Source organism: Magallana gigas, chromosome 7 (genome assembly GCF_963853765.1).
Source record: "Magallana gigas chromosome 7, xbMagGiga1.1, whole genome shotgun sequence".
Classification (NCBI taxonomy): domain Eukaryota; kingdom Metazoa; phylum Mollusca; class Bivalvia; order Ostreida; family Ostreidae; genus Magallana; species Magallana gigas.
The window spans coordinates 7208166-7231105 of record NC_088859.1 but is presented as its reverse complement, the minus strand read 5'-3'; the positions used below and the strand labels follow the sequence as shown (position 1 = coordinate 7231105).

The following is a 22940-nucleotide window of genomic DNA, read 5'->3' as shown; positions in this document are numbered from 1 at the left end:
GCCCAGTACATTATCATTTTAATTTTAACAAAGAGTGACAATGGATACCTTCCAGTTTCTCCATACACCATACAATTTGGAGTACTAGATTTAAGGTTAAGAATAAATTTCAAAAATTTTAAATGTACCTTTTTCAATAATATCTGAATTTTTGTAACCCCACACTTCGCACGAGAAAAGTAAAATTGGGTTAATGACCTTGTCAAATAGGTCTAACTGACAATTAATTGGTAGGCTAAAATAACGTATTTTTCGTAAAACACCATATAATGCCTTTGACGCTTGTTCTACTAAATGCTTTTTAGCATTATTAAATTTTCTACTTCTTGATAAAACAATACCCAAATAGCAAAATGATTTTACGTTTTCAATAGTTACTCCTTTATACAAAAATTTGCGCTTGGACATTGCACCTTTTGAAAAAATGAGGATCTTTGTTTTGGCTATATTGACATGAAGTTTCCATATATCACAATAATTTGCAAACACATTTAATGACTTTTGTAAATCAGGCGCAGATTCAGATATCAAGACAGTGTCATCGGCATAAAAAAGTAGACAGAGTTTCAACATAGCAAATAAATCATCCTGTATTTGAAGAGAAGGACAAGTAAAACCCTCTATCTGGTTTCTTAATATATAATCTTCCAAATCGTTAATAAAAAGAGAAAATAAAAATGGTGACAAATTTTCTCCTTGTCTTACACCTATGTTACACATAAAAAAAATCTGATAAATGTTGACCAATTTTTATCTTTGATTTAATACCCTTGTACATGTTAATAATAAATCTCAAACATTTTCCATCTATCCCACTTTTAAGAACTTTCGTCCATAGTCCATCTCGCCAAACTGTATCAAAAGCTTGCTTGAAATCAATGAAAGCACAGAATAGTTTCCTCTTATTGTTTAGTGCATATTTACAAAGAAAATCAATAACAAATATATTATCTGATATACAATAACCCTTTCTAAAACCAGTTTGCGCTTCATTGATTAAGTGTATTTCGTTAGCAAAGGTGTTTAAACGGTCACATATTATACTAGTAAAAAGTTTTCCTAAACAACTGAGTAATGTAATAGGTCTTAACTTAGAATCTAGTTCAAAATATATGGCTTAAAGAGCTTAATTGTTATAGGGGACAAATGTGTTAAAATCTAAATGTAATAGTTGTTTGGCTAATTGGTTAAAACAACAAAACTACAGAAAAAAATGTGTTAAATATAAGGAATAAATTCCATTTCCTATTTCAATTAATGAATATCTCCGTGTAGTATTTCTTATTATTTATATTCACCGCGTAAACCAATGACTTACTGCAATTTTTACAAAAAGCGGAATGTGATGTGACATGTTGATAACAAAAGATAAAGATTTGTAGCTGAGGTATCACCTTTTTTGGCAGTAATTTAATTATCTATTCAAGTATTTAGATTTCTACTCTTCAAAGATTGGCATATTTTATTACTTTTATGTGTTTAACTTCTATTTCTATTTTCAATTTTCAGATAGTTTATGTCATTCTTTATATGGTATTCAAAAGGTTATGTGACTGTGTGGTCTTATTTAGATCAATTGGCTAAAATTCCACATCTGATCTCTTTTAGCAAAAATAAACACGTAGATAATACTGAGAAATAAGACCAAAAAAATGAATGAAATAAGCAAACAAGAAAACAATTTTACTACGGAACTTGCAGTTGTCATTTCAACGCTGTTCTAACACAGATTGGGAAATTTAAGCATGTTTTTTACGGGTATTCCCAGTAAGAGTACAAATATAACCTTCATTTAAAAAAGTTAATTGTGGCTCTTTGCCTATATATTTAACCATTAATCAATTACGCATATAAAAGTTTTGGCACCCCTTCTACAGATAAATTAATATTGAGTTTATTAAAACATGTAATTTGTTCCACCCCAGTTTAGTTCCCGTATGCAACACTGTCAGGAATCAATCCCTTCCGTAGGAACAAGGAAGAGACCAGGTATACATCCGGTGGCTTTAACATATTTGTGCCCTTGACTTGGGTTTAAATGTTTTGTACTCTAATGTCGCGATTTACCTGGGTAAAACATGTTATCATAGCATGCATATCTCGTCGATTGGTTTAAATGTAAAATTACTTTTAATTTTTATCATCTATTATGTTAAGGACATCTAATCTGTTTTTAAACGCAAGCATATTTTTGTCCAGGCAGTGAGGTGTTAATAAAGATGAAATACACATACACTTTAATTGCACTGCGGGAGCCCTAATTGTTACCTCTAATTTCCTCACTTTGCAAAAATCGTTTTACTGGTAGTTAAACTGCCAATTTTATTATCCATAGTGCACAAAAAGAAAATAATGAAGATGTTATGTGATCCACTTTAAAACAATTAACTTTCATAAAACAACTGTATCAAAGAAAACAACTTCTAATAAAATTGAACTTACATTCTAACTCTAAGAAGAATGGCTAAAATAATCCGTTCTATTTGTCTTTCTTCTGTTCTGAATACCTTAGCGAACATTCACATGTGTGTTTTGTTCAGGAGTGGTCAGTGTGAGGTGCGCATACTATGAGGCGCCGTTTTAATATTTTTGGGGTATTTTCTGATATCAAAAAATAAATATTTGATATCAATAATTCGAAATTTTTAATATCAAAAATAATTCTTGATATCAAAAATTAATTCTTGATATCAGAAAATCTATTTTGTGATATCAGAAAATCATTTTTTTATATCACAAATTCGAATTTTTGATATCAAAAAATGATTTTCTGATATCACAAAATAGATTTTTTGATATCAAGAATTAAAGTTGATTTTTTGATATCAAAAAATTGAATTCTTGATATCAGAAAATCATTTTTTGATATCAAAAAGTCGAATTCTTGATATCACAAAATCATTTTTTGATATCAAAAAATCATTTACATTTTCTGATATCAGAAAATCTATTTTTTGATATCAGAAAATAAGACTTACATAAATTATTATCAACTTAATTAATGCTCCCTGTAATGCAACTTTCGTAATTTGTAAGAAAATGTGTTTCAAGCCTGTAGATGTCTCTTGAGAATAATAATGAATGCCTTATTTTAAACCTGGTTTCATTCTGGCTAGTTTTGCCACATATACAATGATCAACACCGCTTTCTTTGCGATTTGCTGTGACTATTGAAAAATGATGGCCTCGCATAATATAAAGAGTAATACAGGCGTACAGTTAGCGCTTTCAATACATAAGACCAGAATTATCAAGAACACTTATCAAATTTTACATTAAAATAAATAAAAGACAACAAACATTTAAATGCAAATCTGGCTCTGTAGTTCGGCAATTTAATTTTGGATCAAGGGAGTATTCATTAAATAGGTGAAATTTATTCGCCATTTTCTTTGAATTTCTGATATCAGAAAATATAATTCTTGATATCAAAAAATCAGTTTGAATTTCTGATATCAAAAAATCATTTTCTGATATCCAAAAATCGAATTTCTGATATCAGAAAATGATTTTTTGATATCAGAAAATCGATTTTTTGATATCAGAAAATGGATCGTATTTTCTGATATCAAGAATTCGAATTTCTGATATCAAAAAATCATTTCCTGATATCAGAAATTCGAATTCTTGATATCAAAAAATCATTTTCTGATATCAGAAATACCTCAAAAATATTAAAACGGCGCCCCTAGGTGCGAGAGGTTGCAAACATCTTGCATAATAGTAATTAACTGAGCTGATCTTGATGTCCGTTTCCTAGGAAACCTGCTGGCCAGTGAATTCCACCACTGACCTACTTAGCACTTTAAGACCATGATGCTAAATATAGAATATACAGAACTGTATATATTTTAAATAATTTTTTTTATTTGTATAATGTGTTCATTCGTACGTTACATATATGATATATCGTTGCTTAAGAATATCAAAGATTTGTACAATTTGGGCAAATACCTATGTAAATGCTCAAAATTACGATAAAAATATAATTATTGTTTTTGTTTTGAGATTATATAATTATATAATTATGTGTATATATATATACTCTTCATTATCCTGTTTACTTTTATCATGCACATATTGTACACCGCTATATATGTACGCTGCTATGTGCACACGCAGTCTAATTTAAGATTGTTATGTTTTTAAAAAAATGTCTACATGTTTGTTAACTTTACATATGTATATATGTTAAACCTATGAGTCGTATGGTTCTTGTTAATAAACAATACAATACATAGTAATTATAAGTGCTGATTTGATATATACTCTTAATTAATCCAATATGTATAATTAACAAAACAGCACTAATCTTCCCAATCTTCCAGCATTAAGAAAGCGAAGGGAGCGCTGTTTCAATGGAAATGTTTTGATTAAACCCACGGTATCCCTTTTTTCACGTGCACGTGTGGAGTAACACAAATAAAAATTATGTCCCAGAAGCTCTAGTATAATTTTGAGCGAAAATAATTACAATTATTATAACTGCAAATTATTTGAAATGTAAATCTCTCTCTTCCTAGATCAAGCATGTATTTTATCATCGATTTATGTTAATTCTAACGCCTAATTAATGAATATGATACTCATCATAGCAATGGACCAACACTGAGCCAACTTTGCAAATTCAACACATGTTGACCTACAAATTTACTTACAAAACTAACATGCTCTGAACTAATTAAATTAATTAGCAATGTTTTATGCTAAATATAATAAATAACTTGGTTGGATTGACATCGGGCCAACCACAAATACCCACAAATATATACTGGGTTTTTTTTATGCCAACATATACTACAATATACAAACGTCGGGTCAACATCAAATACCCAAATACCCACCGTTCATACCAACATATCAATAATTGAACCAACGTCGGACCAACATTACATACTAGTACTCAACACAAAGTGGCTAATTTTCATGTCAACATTAGTTCGTTGGACCAACGTTGGGCCAACATTATATGTCCAACAACGTATTGGCCACGATTCATGCCAACATTTACTACAATGGACCAACATTGCATACCCAACACCGATGGACAAGCTTTCTTGCCAACATATCATCCGTTGGACCATTTTATTAATGTTGGGCCAACTTTCAAACTCCGACGTCAACAGTCGACCAACCATTCAACCAACAACCAACGGTGGCCCGATGCAGTCTTTTTATCTTGGATGTCGACTGATAAAAATAGGATACTCTATTTTGAGGCAAAGTTACTACATCCGTGTGCAAGATTCAACCTATTTCTCAGCAAATGGTTGTAGAGAGCACACCAATGAACCTCTCTCTAATTTTTTTCTTTAGGATTTTAAATCTTCAAAATAGGTTTGTAGCTGCGCTGTTCTACAGCTGTTCTACATGTAAGTGATCGAAAAGACATTGTTTTGTTCTTGTATGCGTATTTTGTATACAAAATTACATGTATAACCTCATATGTATTGCTTTGTTATCTTTTGGCAACAGTTTAGGCCAGAGTTTGGCAGAAATAAGCCAGTTCAAGGAATATTTCAATTTTTTATTCTCAAATGTACAAGATGGCCGCACGTCCCCCTTAATTAAAGGGAGAGTTTTGTATAAAGATATAGTAAAAGATTCGAATTCTAAAGCAGAAATATAAATATAAGGGTTTTTTTATTGAGAAAAATTTAAATTTTATTAATTTAGAGTTATATACTTTAGGAAATATGAACAAAAATACTTAATGAGGGAATATTTCGCCTCGTTCGTCCTCATTGACAGTGACTCTAGTTAATACTGGACAAGAACAAAGTCTTCTAGACCTACGTAAAAAAAAAGGGGCCGAAATATACAATTGGCTTTGTTTGAGAATCAAATAATTCTGTATACAGTATGCATCACACTGCTTTATGCCGCTATTTATATACATTGTATAAAGACAGGTGAAATAGTATCTTCCTTTTTTTCAAAATTCTCTGATGGATTTGGCCACAGCCTACATATTGACAAGGGAAAGTGTGGATGGCTGCCATATATTGCAGTCCTGTAAGAAGGGCGGATGGCCGTGGCCATTTTGAGATAGATCGTTAATCGGTCCAACTGTTCATTTTGTTTACTTATACTGTCCAACTGGAAAAATTACTTGAAAGGTGAAAAAAAATTTTGTTTTTGCTTTTTAATTATAAACTCTTTATTTTTCGAGGGGGATTAGCTCCTGAATCTTCAAAAATCAACAGATTAAGTACAAAAACACTCTTGATATCCATAAAGCATCTTATGAAATAGCGTTCGTTTCAACAGTCATATTTGAACCAAGTATACAAAGAAAGAGAGACAACTCCTGTATTACGACTCTTTACACGAGACTTGCAGTCATTCAAGTATAAGAAATTTAAATAAATGACTGTTGCATTTTAAACTGTCGTTCAATCAGTTCTTTTAATGATCTTTTTTCTATAGTTCATTTATTTAATAACTTTTCTTCTTTTAAAATCGTTTCTTAAAATGAACTCTTTCTGTTGTTCGTCTTTTTTTCTTCTTAATTAAAGAGGCAGGGTGGTCAACAAAATTAACCATCAGATCCAACAAAATTTCTTTAAAATTGATTTGCTATGTTATTATTATTTTGTAACGAAAAATTCCATCAATTTTAACTTTCTTTGAATGTTTTCCTATATTTTTATACAGAGCTCTTTTTCATTACGGTCTGAAAATGGTCACAACCATCCATCCTTCTTAATATTTCAAGATGTTAAATTTGAACTCTTTCTGCTTTTCATTCTTTTATTGTTTCCTTTGCATGCCTTTCTCACTATTCTTATCTCCATAAACAGTTGTTGACTTTGATGAATAAAAGAGTAGGTAAGTGACCACGAATGTGCTAGCGTGAACAACACTCTACATTACACACTTGTGTACAAAATTTCACAGCTTAAAAAAAAAATAGCTGCCTTCTACAATTTCATCAAGTCACACAATTTTGGATAATGTAATTGCTATAGCTGTAACACACACACACATAGATATTTTGTAAGTATTTATAATCGTATTCATAGTCGTTTGTTCAATCATCTATTCACTCCTTCTGTTTTTCTTCTTTAATGAATCTGCTCTCTTTCTCTGTAGACGCTCCATATTAGCTTTGGCCAACCTTTGAATAAAAACAAGAACTTTTATTGGGATACTTCTTCATTAAAAAACAAAAAAACAAAATCAGCCTTATCTTCACAATTTAAGGTCAGACGACACGTTCCTCAATTTTAGATAACTTTTTCCAGGAATTTGTTAATGGTTTACTACTACTTTGACAAGCTTTCTTGCAAAAAATTAGGGTACCTTACCAGGCATTTCTGCAAAATATTAGAGTATGCAATTTCCTATATAATCTTCTTGAAAATACACTTGAATTGCTGATATAAAAATAAATACATCTACAGCACAGCGAAATTCACTAAATTAGAACTATATCTCCGCCGGGTCGGGGCTTTGAACTCACGACCTCTAGAACCTATACGCTTCTGGCAGTGAGCGGCCACGGTTCTAACCACTCGACCATTTACACATATAACCTAATTCAAGTAAATTTTGATCATTTTTAAAGTAATTATAAAATGAATTTTTTTTATTGGAACTCTTTATTACAAGGAGATACAAAAAAGATTCCCGAGGAACGTGTCGTCTGACCTTAAATGCTGATCATACATGTGTATTTTCTTACAGTTGAAAGGAAGGTCCCAATTTTAATCTAATAAACTGCTAGTAAATATTTGTATCAGGTACCGGTAAATAAAATCAATGGAGATGCAAAATTTCAGTAATTTTACATATAACAATATTCACAACTTTTCACAAAGGACATAAATTTATTTTTGTTATCTATCAAAATTTGACCTAACACTTTTTTCAATATGTGAAATTTATTTTAGGATCCAATTCCAGTTTTGTTAAATACTGTCCAATTACATGTCTTGCAAAGCAACAATATGTCAAACAAAAATCACAAGTTGCATTTATCTATTGGAAATTGGACCCACTTTCAGAGCAATAATGCATGTTTATTTTATGAAATGAATAACCTTTTTAACTCACCTTTTTGCAACTACTTTTTTGTATTCCTCTGTCATTTCCACAGGTTTCTTAGCTGAATTATATATCATTTCCCGTACTTTGTCAAGACAATCAGCCTGGTTCAACATTTGTGTTCTTGTTTTCTCTGATGTTACAACTAAGTCACCATCCTTTGTTATTCTACCTTTCTCCTACAAACAAAAGTTCTCACACCATCACTCTATTAACTATAATACAGTAATCAAATTATTCAGGGAAACATTTGCCCTTTTATTTTTGCCCCTTTGCCCTCATTGGCAGAGGGCAAATTAACATCTCTCAAATTATCTCTCCTTTAACAGAACTATATCTGGGCATATTCAAGACGGGGCATAACCGTTTGCAAGTGTAGAAGGGGAGAAAAAAAGGTGGGGTAAAAATAACACAGCTGTATACAGAATAAAGGGATTTTCAGTATGTTAGATTGTACAGAAATGAAAAAAAAATTTATGATTATCTAGATCTAATGTACCGTAGATTTTAGAGTAGCAAGTAAAATTCTAAAGGTTGATAACTATATTACAATCTTTTCAAAAGGTGCTTACCATCTAACTGTCAACATATTCTGAACTACTCACATTTTCAATTAGATTTTTCTTGATCCATTCTGGTATCCATGTGGCACTCTCAACATGAAAACGTACTTCTACCTTTGAGCTAACTGAAAAAAATTAATTCGATACTCAGTGTTTTAAGTTTCAAACAGTAGGAATTCAGCAAATATCCCAAACTGTAATCTATCATAATTTGTTTTGGGGGTTTTTTCTGCAACCTCCAAAACACTGTCTACCTGTATTTGTCTTCTTTCATTCATTATTATTATACTTTCATGTTATATACTAAAATCTGATTGGTTTAGACGCAGTTGGTAATCCGTTCTATTACCCCAACACACCTGGCAACGGGTAACACAATGAATTGTTACATGCGCGTAAATTATGCGCATACGGTTCGCCGTAGAATTCTCTTCATTTCTATATAAAAGCAGTAAAATTTTCTTTAAAAATAAGACATTCAGTATAATAAAATAAATAGTGCCTGTTTGGGAGGGTAACTGTTGAAATTGACACCCCTCGAAAACCATTGTCAACCTTCGCTTCGCGTCGGTTGACAATGGTTTTCTCGGGGTGTTAATTTCAACAATTACCCTCCCAAACAGGCACTATTTATATAATGTTCAAATTTAAGTAAGGATAACTAAATTTTTTCAGAGTTTTGTAAAAACTTAAAATAACCATTTGTTTGTCTGTAAGTTGGCCTAATTAGGTGTTCTTCGCAGTTATTGTATGAGCTTAATCTCATTTATTTCAATGCAAAAATATCAGAATAGAATAAACTTGTGCCATACCTTTATTTACATTCTGTCCACCTGGGCCGCTCCCTCTTACTGCTTTTATTGAAATATCATCTGTAAAATCAATTTGAAAATAAAACCATTTTTTTGGTCCAAAAAAAAATCAAAAAGAGATTTAACAATGCAAAAGTGATTAAAACTTGATAATAGTTCATGTAATCTCATGAGGTTTGTGATGGCAACTGAATTTTATTCAACTAATTGTGTGTTTTCTATCCCCTCACCAAGGTTTAACTGAAATCATAAATACCATCACAAATGATTGCAGATCTTATATATGAAACATTTAACAGCACATAATTCTAGACAATATTAAAATTTATACTCAGAAGTCAGAACTAAAACAAAAGTTGCTTAAAACACAAAATTGATTTAATTCCTCAAATGAACTTCCAATATATGCTATCAAATATAACAATACACAGTCACAACATAACATGCAAACCTTTAAAAAGCAACCTTAAATTCTGTACTCTAGAAATTTTTCTTTGCACTTTTTATCTTTAATCAAACTGTAAATACAACAGTTTCTAAAATCTGCATGTCTGCTTTTGTCAATTTCTGAGACTATATAAGAACTGATCTTTGCTTCAATGATATCTGAATCATGTAAAACTATTAAAAATTCACCAAAAAGCAGTTCCAATTAACAAGAGGCAATGAGTATGATTTAATCAAAAACAATATATTTTCATAAGAATGAATGGAGTTCTAGAAATTTGTTAATGCTCATGTGATATTCTAAGAAGTGAATAGACATAAACGACTCAAGAGTAGTGTCCCTTATGATTTCCTTACCATATTGCGAGAATTAATATTAGTCCAAGGTTTGCACTGCTTAATAATTTATAAATCAAATTAAGAATTTAATGTAAAGTCTTTAATACGATGAAATAGAAGTCCTTCGTAGGTATGTCATTATAAATTTACTGAAGTGATTAATTTGGCACACATTCATAGGGTAACAACTCATCAAACTCAAAGGATATGCCCCTGCTATGACACTTTGGTACTTTTAAGAAGGTATGTTCTAATATCTTCAATTTTCAATGAATGCTGATTAATTACCTAAAGGTATATATCCTGTAAATTCCTCTTCTGTGTCATTATTATATGTATGCTGAAAGAGAGAGACAAAACGTATTGACAAAAATAATTTGATAAGTAGAAAAGTGGCAACCTGTTTGAAGTGTTTCATCTGAGGGGCAATTAATTTTCAGGGGTGCCATGAATACAGATTTCATGGCTGGTTCTTATAAATGCCATCAACGCAACAAAGAATATCTTAGTTTAAAAATTATAACCCATTGCGTGGATTTTGGGGTGGGTTTTTTTTTTTTAATCGTTAATGCACTTTCCGAATTTACTCAGTTAACTCGGTTCCATATTTACCTTAAACTCGACTTTCCGTAGAAAATTCGGATCACTGTTCGGGTAAATGTTTTCTATCGAATATTTGCTTTTATATGTAGATGAACAAAGGCGGACAAAACTATGGTAATTAGCTGCTACTTGAAGTTTTGTAAGACATGACCTGAACCGTCGTAGTGCCATATTTTTTTCGTTAACTCTCTTGTAAAAGGAAATCAGAAAAGGTACATTTTATGTGCATCAATTTACCCGAATAGGCCCAAATAAAACCAAAATGAACCTAAGTGGAATTCAAATGGACATCCAAATGAAATTGGCCAAAATGAAATCAGCAAGTCCATAAAATGAAATCAAATGATAGTTTGTTGTATTCATTGGATTTTAAAAACAAACATAACAATTAATTTTCGAAAATTTTGGCTGGAGTGGAGAAATATTACCCCTTGGAATTTTTAAGATGCCATTGGACATGTTGGATGGTCTCAGTTCCATATTTAATTTCATGAATATTAGATCCTTCTTACCATTTACGCAGGGTTATAAAACATCTATTGCGCCCGTGTTGGTGAAATGTATTCTCAATATTGTTGTTATGTGCGTAAGGTTTTCTGATCCGGACTTCTAAATTGTAGCAATGAGACGATGAAATAAATAGTGACAATAAGATATTACTTAATTTGCCTAACTGGCGTCTTATGTCGACGGCGTCCTTATTTTTATAATTGTTCACAGAACCACTGAGCTGTTTCAACCAAACTTGGTACAGACGGCTGAATGAAATTGAAGTGCTTTTATAGATATATTTACAATTTAAAAAAAATCATAATACACAGAGCACTAGAACATAGCAGTTATCATGTAATTTTGTTCTCCGTGAAATTTTACGTAGGATAAACCCCAGCATAAACCCCAGTAAGGTCTGCAAAGAGGACTATATTATTAAACGACAGGGGTTACGGCTTGCACACGATTAATTTTTTTTAAAAAATCAAGTAGGCAGCTACATTATAAACATAGATTATAAATATGCAGAAAAAGTTGATCTACGAAAAATTAGGCCTTGACTATTTTTTTTTTAATGAAGAGATGCAGGGGTAGGTCGGGATGTGTTAAACCCCTGTATATCATGTACACGTACAGATACAGATGTAATGCATAAATGCATGCAGTGGTCTGTGGTCTCATCCTCGTGCGCGGATCCAGAAATTTTACCCCGTGGGTGTCCAGGAGATATATATGTAGTTTTGTTTGCCAGGGTGGTCCAAGGCCTATTTTTGGTAACATTTTAAAGTGAATTTAATAAGTCTTAATTTTCTTGGGGGGGGGGGGGGGGGGGGTTGACCCCTCCGACCCAATCAATTTCAAATTAACTCATGTTCTGTGTTCTAAAGGGCTTATCCTTGTCTCAGAGCTGGCGTCCCACTTAGCTAACACAAATCTACCTGTATTTTACCAGTATTTTTTCAATATGTTGGCTAAGTGGGAAGACACCTAGCGTTTTAGACTGGAGCGTGGAGACCAGTTCCTGAAGTTTATTGATGGAAGGCATCGTTGGAAACCCACGGTCAGTCGCGCTTCTCTTATCAGCTTATTGTTACCCTATGGACGGAAGGGGCTAAAAAAGTTCCGTCTACAACACTCATGTTGTCTCATTGTAACAAAAAATAAGGACCCTCCATACACTTATATATGAAAAAAGGTTTCAAACTTTAATAAGACAATTATATATTGCATATTAAAGGGTATATTACATAGAGATTGTCAAGTTACACAGTATGTGCCATTTTTACGAAGAAAAATATTCAAATACAACAAGGACAGCAAAGCACCGATAAGTAAAATTGCTTTTGTTTCTTAAAGTGGAGAAATTTCATGAAATAAAGTTTTAAATTACTTAATTTTTCATGTTTAGGATCAATTACAAATTATGTCATATATACTGTAAATTGAAGATTTTTTAATCTTGCATGAAATGGCAGATCAATCTAACTGCATAAAATTTCCTTGAACTTAATCATGTTAACAGATCCTTATAGGATTGGACAATCAGTATGCAAATAAAAAAAATCAATATCACAGGGGGATGGTACCACCCCATGCTCATTGGGATGATGGCACTTGATATAAAAACATAGGATATGTTACTGAATCTGTCGTCTATATAGAATAAAACACAACATGAGCAGGAAATTTTTTCAAACTTTTGAAATCATCACCAAGCTTTGATGTTTAAGGACACCCAGACTGGTACATTTATAAATGTATACATCCCTGGCTGCAATATGATACACTCAAATGTCACAGACTACAGCACATTTTTCACTCTGCACACCTCTGCCGATTCCTATCTCGTCTCATCATATTAGTATCTTATCTCATCATATATGATGCAGGTTACGGAATCGGCCGAGGTTTGCCGAATGCACATTTTTTTATCATCCATCAGGAATGACTGCATATGTATCGATTCCATGCAATAAAATCATTAAACAGACAAGAGAACAGTTCAATAAATTTTAACTTGTTTAATAAATTCAGAACAAGCAATATATTGCTATCTATCCATTGTCATCTTGCAGATAACATCATGAACATACATGTATATATGATACATACAGTTTGTCTTCAGAAAACAAATGTATTTCTTAACATTGTGTAAACCTACATGTAAAATTGTTTGGTTATTAGAACTGCAATACATGGGGATGTGTATGCCCAATAATTATACTGACAAATGGACAAATGAATATGGGCTGAATATTTGAAGTAGTAAGATTCTTAACATACAGAAAGTCCATTTAAAAAACAAGACTACAAGGTCTTTCTTGCTGTAATTTTATATACAATTTTAGCATACAATGATAAAATGAGTTTTTATGGTAACTTTCTTTTTCAAAGTCTAAATACTTTATAATGTATCTTATCACCAGAACAAAGTCTCAGAATTAAACAAAATCCATTCCTTGGGTAAATTTAGATTCTTTGAATACATCAATGAAAAAATGAAAATAAAATGCATGCAAAAAGATAAATAATAATTGTCTACAATAAAAGCTTGAATTCTACAGTTTATAATTGTTTTCACCTTTTGTGTTTTTCCCCATTTACCTACAATCATGTGAATATTTAAATTCTTGCCTTAATTTTGACTAAATAAACTCACCAATCCTGTTATACAAAAGCAAACAATTTCCCTGTTTGCGCTAAGCCTATTATTAAATGCCCACAAACTATGTAAATTATGTGTAACCCTCCATTCTTACCAATGGAGTTTTCATTGGTCATTGTTGACAGTCAGAATTAAAATACCCAAACCCTCTAAAATATTAGTGCAGGACTTATTCCTATTATCATAAAAATAATAATAATGGATTGGAATTACATCTATTTTTTGCTTTCAGTGACTGGATATCAAACTTTGTATAAATTTCAAAATTGTATAACTATAAAGTTATCAAATTATAGTGTTTATCTATGAAAAATACTTGAAAATGTTTATCCATCCTTGTTTTTTTTTTTTAGATTATAAAACTTATTTTCTAAGAAAAAATCTATTAACAAATAATTGCTTTAAATTTGGACTGGAGCAATAGATAGTCATACATAAAACTTAAATGTAGAAAATTCACACTACAGACATTTAAATCCTGTACTGATGAGAGGATTTTTTGGAATGTGGAAAAAAATCAAAACAACAAATTCAAAAGGAAAACAAAACATGATTTAGAGGTAGAACCTTGGGGTCAATACGTGGAATTGAAAATATGGCCATGTTGTACAAACAGTGACTGAACACCATATGTAGGCTGCTTATCCCTGAAGGCAAAATTGGAACAGATTGATACAAGACAGTCATGATTACGGGGCCACTTGTCAGATTATGACGCTGGTAATGTTCACTACACTAACAAGCACCTGCTCAAAGGCGGTGACATTTTGGCAGTCAGCTCTGGTCAGTGGTAATCAACTTGTCTCAGAACAGGACTCTAATGAATTTTTTAACACAGGAATTAACTGAATTGTGATTGATCAATGCTTCCTAAATGTATATATAAATCTCATAAATATCAAAGCACTTTCATACATATACTGATATAGTTGAAGCCATTTGTGTTTTTTTCCCCTTTTACATATATATCAATGTGAAAACAAAATAACAGTGTTTATACTAATGAAAAATATAGATATATGTAAATATAATAATATACTAATAGATAACAATTTTTACACTTTGGTATCTTCATGCATGGGTAGACTAAATATTGATATTAGTAAAAATAAAACAGCAAAATAAACATCAAGTCATAACACAAATAAAATATATCTCAAAAGAATATGTAAATACAACCCTTTTTTATGCAAAATTGCCTTAATTTAAAAAAGTGGACAGAAAAGAATCATTAAAATATTCTCTGATACATAACTTATGACTCTCACAGCACACAGAAAAAATTCCACAAAGGTGTTAAATCATTTTTTTCTTTTATGACTTTTCCTTTTCACTATAAGATCATACATAGCATCCATTGCCTCTGTCAGTCCCTCCCCAGTTATAGCACAGGCCCCTATTATAGACCACATCTGTCCTGGGTGGAGATCCCTCAGTCCTAGTAATGTCTCTATCTCATGGAGAGACAGAGAGTGTTGTAAATCCTGTTTGTTAGCTATCACTAATAAAGGAAGTTTCTGATTGTCCGGAGCTTTGAGTAAGCGGATAAGTTCTAACTTGGCCTCCTCAAGCCTTTCTTTATCTTCACTGTCCACTACGAATATAATTCCATCAGAAGAACGCGTGTACTGATTCCACAATGGTCTTTTGTTGTCTTGTCCTCCTACATCCCATATCTTAAAAGTTATTCCCTTCGCACTACCCTCCTTTACCTTGATTGTCTCACAGTTGTAACTAATTGTCGGGGTGGCGTTTGTGTATTGCTCGAATTTCATGTGATACAAGATAGTAGTTTTACCGGAGGAATCCAGACCCAGCATTGTTAGTTGCACAGATGAGGAACTCCCCATTCCTCAAAAAACAAGCCACACACACAGATCACGGCCCATCTCGCCCGGGCTGTTGACTTAGGGTACACATGATCAATTTTAACACGCGGAGCTGGTAATTACCCCATTCTTATAGTACTCGCCGGTCGTAAATAAACACATCCCGAGTCCATCTTAAATGACTAAGTTTTTGACACCTGTCCAATTTTCACACCTATAAGGGGTGGACGGATTAAAGATCCAACTGCCGAGTAAAGATCAAGCTGTCAAGTAATTCTCGTTAACACTGTTCAAAAACCGGTAAACAATCCCAAAAGAAGAAGATTTTTGCTACAAAACAAAAGAAAAGTGCATTGAAAGTATTTCGTACGCTTCAAGGTATCCATTTCCGGTTCACATTGCAGTGCTGCCATCTATATATTTACCTGGCGCATTTATTTTTAGACTTTAATGTACTAATCAGTTTTTGCAACGTTTTTAACATGAAGGTAGCGTGGCCGAGCGGTCTAAGGCGCTGGTTTAAGGCACCAGTCTCCTCGGAGGCGTGGGTTCGAATCCCACCGCTGCCATTTATTTTTTTTATTTCAATACCACACACGGTGAACGCTGAGATGCCACTAGTATGGCAGTTTTATCCCACTCAGTGAAAACTAACTATTTTCAAAGAATTGTTAGAAAAGCACCTTCTATCTGGATAATTCATTTATAACTTGAATAGAATTTCTAAGTATAATTCTGGAAGCTATGTTTAATAAGTTATAGTTTTAAAACGGAAGATACCTGTTTTGCTCTCTTGTACGATTCGTATTGAATAAAATTCAATTCAACCAAAAATATATGATGCAATTTTTTGACATCATAAAAGCACGTTTTTCTCCCAAACATTTTTTGGGGGAAAACGATGTAACTTTTTATTAGAGTCACAAAATTTACAAGTTTAATTTTAGCCAAATATATTATTATATTTATACTGATGCGTTTCAGATGGAATCGTATATTTGGGACACCCAGTCCTGTATATACAAAATAAATTTCGGATTGCGTTTTCAGAAAAAAAAAGTTTAAAAACTTTTCAAATGAGTTGTCAAAAAATTATTCAAACGTATGTCAAAAAAAGCAAAATGAATCTTCATTAATCAGTAAAAGTGTCTTTAAATATATTATTTATTAAATATAAATCAATTCCTGAGCTATAGTTTTCACCAAAGTACGTGTACCAATAATTGTAGGGTCTCAGAATATAGACACTGTTGGCCGTGAAGTTGCCCTTGAAGGCGGGAGTAGATTATAGATGAATCTGAATTGGTGCCATTTTACTCAAAACAATGCAGAATGAGCAGGGACCTTATTCACAAAGCCTCCGTAAATTTCGCAGCAGGGCAATCCTTTCAACAAACAAAATACGTGTTTTCCATTAAAAGTTGATATTTACATTTTCAACTGTATTTGTCTGTGATAACATTACAAATCATGGCAATTTTGAACCCCAAAGCCCAAAAATTTCATAAAAGATGAGCGACACAAAAAAGGTATGTCTTTTAAAAAGCATAACAGATCAAGGGTATTGGCTGCGCCGCGTACATTAAATAAGATGGGGGAACAAGATAGCGCAAATGCCCATTTGGTTTGGTCGTAAAAAACCAATTTCAAATTAATTTTTTCCAAACAAATATAATAGTATACAATTATTTAATGCTTTAGCAGTCAATAGACCAGAATATTTTTCCCGAGGTGCAGGGAACAGCTCAGTATGATCTATTGCCCGAGGCCTACAAGGGAAACAATTTTGGTCTATTGACTGTTCAAGCGTTAAATAATTGTTTTATTACCTAATTCCTTTTTTAGTTTTCGGGGTTTACAATTTGCATATTGCAGATGGTTTTCGTGCCATTATGCAATATATACTAAGATTTTTTTTTCATCTTTTACATGCACAAAACCTGTTGCATGCATTACAACATCTCAATTTAATATTAGTTTACACAAAGAAGGGGGAATCTTCAACCCATTAGATTTTAAATACATGTAGTATTTTACCTTATATGATGCTTTAAAACTATTGATTTTTTGATACTCCATTTTGATAACATTGAATTTGGTTTCACCAAGTACTAAAAACAGCGTTTATGTAAAGGAATATACGTTCCATGAGAACTATCAAAAGGATGTAACATTAACATACCAGCGTTCTGAAATACGTTGACGGTCCAATAGATCGCAGTCTATTGACCGGCGGTCCAATAGATCGCAGTCTATTGACCGGCGGTCCAATAGATCGAAGTCTATTGACCGGCGGTCTAATAGATCGCAGTCTATTGACCGGCAGTTCAAAATAGACGCAAATATTTAATATGTCATAAAACAACAAAATCCCTTTGATTAGGTAATAAATGATGTTATTAAAAGTTTACAAAAGCACAATTTCTAACTATATTCAGTTTTGAATATTTTAACAAACGATAAGAAAACTAAATAAGTTTTGGTGGTATCGAACCCACAACCTAAAAACCCTACTTGGGCCCCTTTTGTTTTTGATTTATGTCAATGCTGTTGCACAAAATATGTTGTCCTTTTGTAGATTATACGCAGATGATAATTCAATCCAGTATGCGGATAAAAACTTAAGAAATGTACAAAACGTGTTAAATCATGACCTTAGAATATTAGAAAAATGGTCTAATGATTGGTTACTTCAATTTAATCCCAATAAAACCAAAGTTGTATTTTTTAGCAAATCAAAACGTAATGTAACCCCAGAACTGTCAGTTAGATATTGTTTTTTGTCATAAACATCTAGGCCTAACGCTCTCTGATGATTTGAAGTAGTCTGTGTACATCAATGATATAGTGAACATCGCGTGTAAAAATTAGGACTACTTAAGAAACTTAAATTTACTTTAGGCAGAGACAAACTATCAAAATTATATATAACCTTTGTAACCCCAATATTAGAATATGCTTCTGTTGTATGGGATGGTTGTTCTTCCGCAGAAATTTAAAAGTTAGAAAAAGTACAGCTACACGCTGCAAGAATTGTTACGGGACTTCCAATTTTGGTCTCAAGGGAATCACTGTATTTTGAAACGAGTTGGGATTCTCTATCTAAAAGAAGCGAAATAGCTAAACTAACGATTATGTACAAAATTCATTGCAATCTTGTACCATATTATTTAGTAATACGAAAGCCCATTGAGCTCAATTTCGTAGGTAAAAAAAAAAAAATTCGCGAATAAACGCGAAACTTTCGCGAATAAACGCGTAACTTTCGCAAATAAACGCGAAACGTTCGCGATATAACGCGTTATTTCGCGAATAAACGTGAAAGTTTCGCGAATAAACGCGTAACTATCGCGAATAAACGCGAAAGTTTCGCGAATAAACGCGTAACTATCGCGATGTTACGCGTTACTTTCGCGAAATTTTCGCGAATAAACGCGTAACTATCGCGATGTTACGCGTTACTTTCGCGAATAAACGCGAAACTTAAGTATAAATATTGTTATTTCATAGAAGAACCCCTATGAAGAATAATTACTGAAAACAAATATATTAATTTAAATAAAACAAAATAATATTATATAAAGATGTAAATGAATTAGATTTAACCTTATACAAATTAACATAAATTCAAACGTAGGAAATCTTTAAAATCCTAGAACTGATTTTCAAAAGACATGATGCATTGCGCTTCTCACATTCTAATGGGCGCTGTATTATTGAAAATGGGGCAGCAACATATTTTAATTAAACAATTTTAATTCGAATTCAACGTTTTATTAAAGCTGCTTGGTCCGATTTTATATCAAATTTTATGCACTCTTTTAAACGATGGCTATGCTTAGTATATGTATAATAATAGACATTGCAGTAGTTTTACCCGTCATTTATGCCAAATTTCAATGAAGAAAAATACGTACAAAATTTGCTAACAAAACAAACGACATTAAAAGGTACCGCGTTATTTCGCCTCGATCATGTTAAATTTCACCCCTGACGACGAGACGGGTATGGTTGTATTACGAATTTGACACCGCTTTAAATAAGGGTCGAAATGATCAGACAAATTACAAATAAACATGTGTACGTTTTGTTCGCTAATATTTCTAAAGTCTGCTTTCTTTACAATCGATGCATAGCATGCGGATTGAATAACCCCAATCATTCGGGTTTACCAAGCGGTTTCCTTTTCTAAACATTCCCGTGATGCATTTTGGTTTGTTTTTTCGTTTGCCCAAAGAGAAATTATTTTTATTTACTTTGAATATTTCTAACTTAGAAAGGAGTCTGATTCTGCTGGTGTAAATAGGAGAAAGTCCATAACTTTCTAAGATAAATGATTTGTATGAAAAAAATGTGATACTGTAATTACAAAAAAATCGGACCAAGCAGCTTTAAAGGATATCATCGTTTAATACGTAATGATATATGTTATATCGCCGCGACATAAATTAATGTCTAGTTTAATATCAGAAAGATAAGTCAAGCTGTGAATTGAAATTTTTAAGCTTTTGTTCAAATCTAGATGACGTAAATTCCACCTCAAAATTTATCTCATATGTCATTGAAAAATTAATACTAAGATTTTAAAGGTAATTTATATCAATTTTATAAGAAAAATATATTATAATAATAAGTATTTTATGATATAAAACTTGAAATGTGTTTGTTTTCAATCGGCTTTCTTCATAAAGGCTTTGTATGAAATGACAATATTTATATAATGGTTTCACCTTAATTCGCGAAAGCTACGCGTTAATTCGCGAAAGTTACGCGTTCATTCGCGAAAGTTACGCGTTTATTCGCGAAACTAACGCGTTTATTCGCGAAACTAAAGCGTTATATCACGAAAGTTTCGTGTTTATTCGCGAAACTAACGCGTTATATCGCGAAAGTTTCGCGTTTATTCGCTAAACTAAGGCGTTATATCGCGAAAGTTACGCGTTTATTCGCGAAAGTTACGCTTTTATTCGCGAAAGTTACGCGTTATATCGCGAAAGTTTCGCGTTTATTCGCGAAAAAATATTTTTTTACCTACGAAAATGAGCTCAATGGGCTTTCGTATAGTAATATTCCTAACATTTATAGGAAAGATAATTCTCGCTACAGTACTCGGTATGAAGACAATTATATACCTCCAAGAGTTAAGTATGATATATATATAAATCATTTATTCCAGATGCTATAGGCAAATGGAACTCACTAAATTCGGATATAAAAAAATCAACATCCATCCGCCAGTTTCAAAGAAGCATCTCTAATAATAGCAGTGATTCAAAAGTTCCTAAATATTTTCTTCATTGTAAAAGAGTAGCTAACATCATTCATACAAAATTAAGACACAATTGTTTACTAATTTATGATTAACACAGAAGAGATATTGTTGATTCTCCAAATTGCATATGTGGAAAGAAGGAAGATGTATATCATTTTTTATTTGTTTGCAAACTATTTTCTAATGCAAGGAATACCTTATTTAATGAGCTATTCCAAATACAAAATTTAGGTATTATAGATTCGCATACTTTACTATGGGGTAATGAAAACCTAGATTATAAAACTAATGTTAGAATTTTCACAGCTGTGCAGAACTTTATAATCAATTCTCGCAGATTTATACAAGTATACTAGTTTGTTCTTTTCCATTTTTTTTTAATATATATGTATATACCATGTTTTAGCAAATTACTTGTATTAGGGTGAGAACCTAGTAAGTTGCAAGAACTTGTGTTCGAACCCTTTGTATATTATATATACAATAAAATATGTTCAAACTAAAAACCCTAGCTCTATAATATTACCTACTGTCTGGTCCTCTAACCACTGAGCCATTTCAGTCACAACAAACTCCATTGTTAACTTCAACCACGAATTCACGGACTTGTAGAAGTAATTCTTTAAAACATTCAATTGTTGGGATACAAAATGACATTTTTAAAGTACAGTGGGTCAACTCTCCACGTTTTTTGTTGATCGGAATCGGTTTCATTTCCTCTAAACCTTATAAAGATTATGACAAAACTATGGAGCCCAGACCCATTCTATAAAAGAAAAGGCATTGAAGTTCACTATTTGGAGGTTTTGACAAGCATACGCCAGTTTAAATCAAACTATTCTAAATATTTAACATATTTAAAGGCTATAAGTCGATGTTATGGTAAATATACATTGTTTTCAATAATTTAGAAAGAAATTATGAGATTTGTTCATATTTTAATTTTATAGTATCTTATCTATCCCCATATAAGTAGTTTACACGCCTTATTCACCCATCCTCTTTATTTTAAATTTTGAATCTTCCAGCATTTCTGTCATGGTCCAGCTAATTCCCGTTCGTTTGTTTTTTATGGTTTCTTCCATGATCCAGTCAATGCAGAATTTGAAGAGAAGGGGGGCAGTGGCGTCGGAAGCAAATTGAAAGTGGGGGAGGGGGGCTAGACTAATTCTCAGAAATCTTGACAAAACCTAATTCCCAAAATCATGAAAATCCTAATCCGTGGGGGGGGGGGGGGGGGGGCTTACTTTGCAAAAAGTGGCTAAGCCCCCCCCCCCCCCGTTCCGACGCCTATGGGGGGGGGGGGGGGGGGAGCAGACATCCCTGTTTCACGCCTGCCTTCAATTTAACCTCATCTGATAGGTTTGTTCCCCAGATAACTCTGGCATTTAAGTCTGTGTACAGCATCTTGATAATAGAGATTAGTTTACATGGTATTCCACAATGACTGAGGATTCTTTCTATGGCTGGTCTATTAACACTTTCAAAAGCTTTGGTTAAGTCAATGAAATTGATGTAAAGTGGGGAGTTCCATTCATTACTCTGCTCTAGTACTTGTTTGAGAGTGAAAAACTGATCGGCATACGATCTTCACATCCTAAAACCAGCTTGTTCTGTCCGCAGTAATGGATCTATATCTGTGGTTCTGTCGGCCAGTATTACTCTGCTTATGACTGACAGTATAGCATTATGCCCCTATAATAGTTAATTGCTGTTTGAGAGGTCTCCTCTTTTAGTAACTTTACTATAAGGCCTGTTTTCCAGAAATTTGGTGCATGAGTGCTTCTTCAGATTACCCTATCTTGTGTAAAATGTTTGTGAAGATTTATGACTTATGAGTGTCCAAACATCCTCGGTCTTATGAAGCTC

At 32.5% G+C, this 22940-nt stretch overlaps 2 protein-coding genes and 1 non-coding gene across 3 annotated transcripts; 1 reads left to right on the top strand and 2 right to left on the bottom strand.

Moving 5' to 3' along the window:
- Positions 1 to 6735: 6735 nt before the first annotated feature.
- Positions 6736 to 11021, bottom strand: LOC105322543 (large ribosomal subunit protein mL62). Its single transcript, XM_011421310.4, has 6 exons — positions 10823 to 11021; positions 10499 to 10550; positions 9425 to 9484; positions 8655 to 8737; positions 8059 to 8228; positions 6736 to 7120 (listed from the first exon to the last, which is right to left on the bottom strand). Exons 1-6 carry the CDS (start codon positions 10982 to 10984, stop codon positions 7042 to 7044), a joined length of 606 nt encoding a protein of 201 aa, XP_011419612.3. The 5' UTR covers positions 10985 to 11021; the 3' UTR covers positions 6736 to 7041.
- Positions 11022 to 13311: 2290 nt separating this feature from the next.
- On the bottom strand, positions 13312 to 16221 carry LOC105322544 (ADP-ribosylation factor-like protein 4C). Its single transcript, XM_011421311.4, has one exon. The coding sequence runs from the start codon at positions 15818 to 15820 to the stop codon at positions 15272 to 15274; it is 549 nt and encodes a 182-aa protein (XP_011419613.3). The 5' UTR covers positions 15821 to 16221; the 3' UTR covers positions 13312 to 15271.
- A 65-nt stretch (positions 16222 to 16286) lies between these two features.
- Trnal-aag (transfer RNA leucine (anticodon AAG)) lies at positions 16287 to 16368 on the top strand. The gene has a single exon. It is a non-coding gene; the product is annotated as a tRNA-Leu (tRNA).
- Positions 16369 to 22940: the final 6572 nt, after the last annotated feature.

Coding starts and splice junctions, on each gene's coding strand:
- LOC105322543 (XM_011421310.4), bottom strand. CDS start 10,984: ATGGCACTACGACGGTTCAGGTCATGTCTTACAAAACTTCAAGTAGCA. Junction 8,229..8,654: donor AGAAAAATCTAATTGAAAAT/GTGAGTAGTTCA, acceptor TTTTGTTTGTAG/GAGAAAGGTAGAATAACAAA. Junction 7,121..8,058: donor AAAAAAGTAGTTGCAAAAAG/GTGAGTTAAAAA, acceptor TTTTATTCAAAG/GTTGGCCAAAGCTAATATGG.
- LOC105322544 (XM_011421311.4), bottom strand. CDS start 15,820: ATGGGGAGTTCCTCATCTGTGCAACTAACAATGCTGGGTCTGGATTCC.